The 6,000-nt window shown below is 39.2% G+C and overlaps 1 protein-coding gene across 5 annotated transcripts in view; it reads left to right on the top strand.

Moving 5' to 3' along the window:
• LOC136854134 (methionine aminopeptidase 1D, mitochondrial) overlaps positions 1 to 6,000 on the top strand; it is a 103,186-nt gene that overhangs the window by 89,922 nt on the left and 7,264 nt on the right. For 3 of the 5 annotated variants that reach the window (XM_067130362.1, XM_067130353.1, XM_067130395.1), the window contains one exon: positions 1,554 to 1,715. In XM_067130362.1, coding sequence (XP_066986463.1) covers positions 1,554 to 1,715 — 162 coding nt within the window. Of the gene's footprint in view, positions 1 to 1,553; positions 1,923 to 6,000 lie in introns of those variants that run through there. The other 2 variants (XM_067130375.1, XM_067130369.1) reach the window with 1 other exon arrangement.

Below are 6,000 nucleotides of genomic sequence, written 5' to 3'. Positions count from 1 at the left end.
GTCTACGAAGTGTAAATGCACTAGTGTGGCAAATACGTTCTAAAACAGACATAATAACTAATGGTTGTATTAGTCATAGTTAAAAACACTGTTTGTTCATGAAAAAGAAAGCATTTCAGAACAAAGAGAAAGAGACGTGGAATAAAGAAGTTATTAAAAAGAAGTTGAGAAGACTTCTAAAAATAGATTGGTCAGAAGTGGAGAGAGACAGAAATTCTCTTCCAACTCTCTATTTTTATGTCAACCATTTATTTCTTTTTTTTTAGGGTAATGTATTAAGCTAACTTTTAAATGAAATTCAGTAAATTTAATTTCATTAAAAGCTAACTTAATAATTTGGGAGCATGGTTAGGGTCATATTTAGTGTTTAAACTTTAGAAATAACCATTTATTAGCATTTCTAGAGACCATGCCAAACTTACGCGAAAAATTCACCTTAGGCGATGGGTTCTGAACCTAATCTAGAATGTGTGTTATATACAGTATATATATATATATATATATATATATATATATATATATATATATATATATATATATATATATTATATATACATACATATATATACAGGCAGTCCCCGGTTTACTACGGGGGTTCTGTTTTTATGCCACATTGTAAACCGAAAAATCATCGAAAATCGTCAAAAATCATAAGAAAGCCTTACTTTTAATGCTTTGGGTGCATTGAAAACAATGTAAACTGCATTTTTATTGAGTTTTTCATCAAAAAACCTCCAAATTGATTATTCTGCCGTTTTGGAACCATATTTCTTCCGTCAGATCAGCGTACGATGCGTCGTAAACCGGAAATAATTTCTGATGAATATATTTGAAAAGCGTTGTAACCTCGGAACGCCGCAAGCCGGACCCGTTGTAAACCAGGGACTGCCTGTATATATATTATATATGCTGTATATACATACATATACACACTATATCCATCAGCTCAATCCATCAATGAATACTAAGGAGGAAGTATCCTCCATTCATTCATCAACCCCTAGGAGTCAGCCCTGCAGCATGAACCCATGATGCCACCACAAGCACTGAATGCCACCCTAATGATATAATGCAGGTAGAGGTGCCACATAAGCATGGCTACCAAATCCCTTCACATTGCACAGAAGAAGGTTTAGTTGGAAAGAATCAGCTGACATCATATCTGTTTTATGACCAAGAGTTTTCTGCTCTCATGGCTTCAAAATGTTCCATTGATTAAATAAATGCAAATTAAACATTGCAAATTGTTCTACCTATGAACTCTAGCAATATTATGTCAGACTCGTGGCTTCACAAATGTTCTGTTGATTAAGTAAATGTATGAACTAGAAATATTATGTACAACCTGCCACTACCAGAAAAAGGTAATCAGAAAGATAAAAACTTATTTAAAATCTTTTGCAGTTGAAATGGTACTGTACTATTATTGTTTTTTTCAAAGATGGAGAGTTTTGCAGAAGTCTTAATCTTTTAAAGGAGAGCTTGACAAAAGGTCATACATTCTTATGCATGAAATCTTGAAAGTATAATTTAAAGTGCTTTTCTGTTTTCAGATAATGATTACCCTGGGACAATGGAGGAAGGAATGACCTTCACAATTGAACCAATTGTAGCCCAAGGATCAGAAGAGGTTATTATTTTGGAAGATGGGTGGACAGCTGTGATGCTTGACAATGGACGTGCTGCCCAGTTTGAGCACACTATTCTTATTACCTGTAAGGGTAATGAAATTTTGACTCAGTACCATTAATTAGGAATTGTGTAAATGTTGAAAGATAAAATTTTCTGTTAATAGTGGCACATTGTCAGAAAAGATATCTTGACCTTTGTCACTGAGACATTTAAATTAGTGTGGAGTTATTCTGATGCACTGTTGTTGCATTTTAATATTAAATCCCTTACAATAAAGGTAAGTCAAAAGATTTGTCCTGTCCTATGTTTCCCAGTTACAGAATTCAAAGTTGTATTTGCTGATAAATGGTAGACATTTATTAGTATATGAAAATCTTTATTCACATAATGGCATTTGTAATATAAATAAGCTTGATCTTTGCCAGTGGCTAATTTATAACTATATATATATATATATATATATATATATATATATATACAGTATATTATATATATATATATATATATATATATATATATATATATATATATATATATATATATATATATATATATATATATATATATATATATATATATATGTGATATGTATTTAGCTGGGAGATCTAGTTTAACCATTGGGTTACACTGGGGATATATGCAACTTACCTTGGATAATACAAATTTTGAAGTTTGGCCTTGAGGTCAGGTAAAAACATATACATCAAAACATGGCTGAGGGCCTACTTCAAAAGGGAAGTGATTAGGTAAACTCTTGGGTTTAACTTAATTAATTTTATTTACAAAAGGAAAACATATATCAGAAGATTGGTAGCATAACTGGGACAGGCAAACAAGGTCCCGTAGTACAAGTGAAAGAAGCAAATGACTGGGAATTGCTTGAAGAGAGACAATGGGAGCCTGCTCCAAAAGGGCACCTTAAATGGTATAGTGGGGTCACTAAGCACACAAGATTATGCACAGATCCATAGCTGACTAACTCCTAGTCTGTAATCTAGTCTGTAATCGAAACACCTATGGTTACTCAGTCGAAAATAGCTTTTTAATTAAGGAATCGTGGAATTACACAGGTGCCTAGACTGAACTCGATTCCGATAACTCGAATTTTAACAATTATGTTACACTTCACTTCAGTGCTTGGCAAATTAAACATTACAACTATAAAAAGCGATACAGGTCTCACTGTAGGAACATCGCACTATGAAAAGGAAAAACAGAAAAATAGTTATAGGCTGACAGGGACCTGACTGGCTAAAAGAACCTTAAAGTCGGTACTTTACCTTAAGCAGGAGATGATGTTCCTTGTCTTCAGGGGGCCAGCGATGAGGAGGGCAAGTGAATAAGGTCACAGCAAAAGTTTACTATGGCTCCTGACAGAAAGGGCAGTTCAATAAAGCAAAGGAAAGGACAGGAGTCCTGGCTGAGAGTCTGACAAGTTCTAAGGTCGAGCGTGTTTGTCCGAGGTCTTTTATAGCTTTCAGGGATTACGATCCTGCTCTTTGTAGACGGTGCTGGTGTCAGTATGACCGCGTCACTGCGGGCATGGGGAGCCGCATGGGTCAAGTTCCAAGATGGCGTCAAGCACATGGTCAGTCCCTTGCCTCTTTGCCAGCTGACTTGCTTCAGGCGAGAATTTGCATTCCTACTTGGTCAGCACCTGGAATTTAAGGTCCCGGCAGTCACTCGAACAAGGAACGGATTAAAGTACTCTTCCCCCGAAGGCAGTGGTGAGAGAGAGGTCTATAGGAGCGAATTTTGCATACAGTGTTCCTTTCAATAAACCAAATAAAGCAATTAGATATTCTTTATATTACTTCATTGACAGATGAGATGGCATGTGAGAGTTTTACTCTTTACACCTCTCCCAACTAGTTGACATTTACACCCTTAGTCGGATTGAAATGGCTACAATTACGTTATCTCATCAGGCAATCTGTACTTTCTTCACAACCCTTGGGGCACAGTATATTATTCTAAAGTATAATATCTCTGCGAAAGATCAAAATCAGTTACAAACAAAAGAAATCATTTATAACATTTACTCTGCTTCGCAGAATTTATTTATGCTGCTGACAACAGTAATAATTTTACTTTTTGGGAAAAATGATATTAAGCTGCATTTATGAATACAAAATTAAATAAGATGATGCTTATTTGGTAAAAAAGCCAAACCTAACATTAAGAGGTTAATATGGTTATACTGACAATACTCCATGCACTTATTAGTAAAAGACTTGAGGAGGCAATACAATGAAGCATTCATGATCTTACATTAGGTAGTACCACGATACTTAGAGCGACGTCTCAGTGCCATTCGGGGTACCATAAATGCAAGTGCCAGGAGGCACATTTTATAAGTACATGAGATTTATCAGTACGTAGTATTGGCTATGGAAGCCAGAGTTTACAAATTACTAGGAAAGGATAGCGCTAGGAAGGAAGTATCTTACACTTTGGGAGTCACTGATAACATGGCACTAACCTCACAGGTGCCTTGTGGCACTTCTCTAAGTATGTGATGTACAAGTATGGGTGTAATTTACACAGGTTTTTGAGTCTGGGACTCGAGATTTATACTACAAGGGAATAACTAAGAAAATAGATTACAGTCACAAAAGTAAGTTGTGCCTGGTAAGGAAAAATTATGATTTATATGTCAAATTATATTCCTTAGCCTATGAAAATCGCCTCTGAAGGTAACTAGAGGATGCGATTCCTCTGGCAGGAGTGTCTGCCAACACCTAAGGTAATGGCACTGTGCCAAGTTGGCACTCATATGGTAATAGCCTAATGGCTCTGGCATATACAATTTAAGATGCATCATGCTTTCATAGGCACGAAAGGGAAGTCAAAATACTTATAGTGAGCCTTGGTAATGCGTAAAATAATATGAGTACAGTAATGATCAAAGGAGAAAAGGAAAATGTTAAAAGGAAAGGAATAAATCATACAATTACAAAGAAAATAAAGAGATGAAGAAACCTGGCATCCTCCTCTGGATAAGAGGTGCCAAAGAACTTCGTAGGATGAACTTGAGGCATTGTACCAGATTGACACTAGTGCCAGAGGAGCTCAGCAGCTCTCCTTAGGCTATCTGGAGTTATCTACATCCATGATTTTCCTTCTGTGGACCTCTTTTCGGTCAATGGTTTGACTTTGTAGTGGGAGTCAGTGGAGCCAATCCTGAGGAGGATATTGAAGTGCCACTTGTTCTGGTTTCTTTGGCAGCTGAAGCAGGGGCATTCATTACAAGCTCTACAATGTGTCATTGCAGTTCCTTTAGTTCATTGGCCAGTTGAGATACGGCAGAATCCTTACTCATGCTCATGTCTGCAGAGGACTGGGAAAGAGAGGAAGAGGTTGTGGTGGGTGTGAGAGGCTCGCAGGCACAGTGACCAGCTCAGGCCTGGGTTGCAAGGCCACACCTTTGGGTGAGGTTCCGCTGTGGTTGGAGGAATCTGGAGGGGACCAGAGTATACTTTGGGTTGGCTCTTGTACCAGCAGTGGTAGTTGTGCCAAGCTGGAGGAAGAGAGTTGATCCAGACCTGGAAACTCTGAAGGAGGGTGTATGGCCTGCTCTGGCACTGGCACAAAGGCAGGTCCAGGCACAGGAACCAATTCTGGAATTTCTTGGACGTCCGCAATAGGCGGAACATGGCACTGTCCGGGACATGTAAGTGGCACTGGCAGAGATTTGGAGTCAGGTTTGGGATCTCTGGAAGGGAGATTTAGGGTGTGCCTTGGCACTGGCGCTGGGGCAGGGCCTGGCACTCGAGTTGAACTGGTTAACAGCTCGTCACTCGAAGCGGATGGAGCTTGGCACTGCTTGGGGCACTTAGGTGGCACTGGCAGTGGATTCAAGGGAGGTTTGTGAAGCTTATTCATGCCTGATGAATGGCTGGAGGGGTTTGGACCCCTGGATTGTTGTAATTTAGAGGGGGGGGTTGTTGCTGGAAGTCTTGTCCCGGGAGGAGGTCATAACATCCAGGAAGGTGAGCAACTACTGCAGGAGTGCAGATTTTAGATTGGTGGGGTCGTGTGACCCTCAATTTGATGGTGGGGAGAATCATCCTTATGCGATTCATTCCCTTTATAGCGATATGGTGATGGCTGTCAGTGGTGGCCCGGTAGGGGACCTTATCTTCCCTTATGAGGGAGATTTGTGCACCAGTGTCATCGAATGCTGTGACCTGGCATGTTGGTAGCTACCTCCAGGAGGTTTCACAGACATGGGACCCTCGGCTGGAGGGCCTAAGGACTTTGGGTTTGTAACTGCCAAAGCAATGGCAGGTGTACTTTATTTATTAGGGCATTTTGCCCATTGGGCGGAGTGCCCATCAACTTTGCAAGTGGGGCAATAAGTTCTGC

This window comes from Macrobrachium rosenbergii, chromosome 3 (assembly GCF_040412425.1).
Source record: "Macrobrachium rosenbergii isolate ZJJX-2024 chromosome 3, ASM4041242v1, whole genome shotgun sequence".
In the NCBI taxonomy this organism is placed as follows: Eukaryota; Metazoa; Arthropoda; class Malacostraca; order Decapoda; family Palaemonidae; genus Macrobrachium; species Macrobrachium rosenbergii.
The sequence above is the reverse complement of the archived record's forward strand: the minus strand, read 5'-3'. Positions and strand labels throughout refer to the sequence as shown.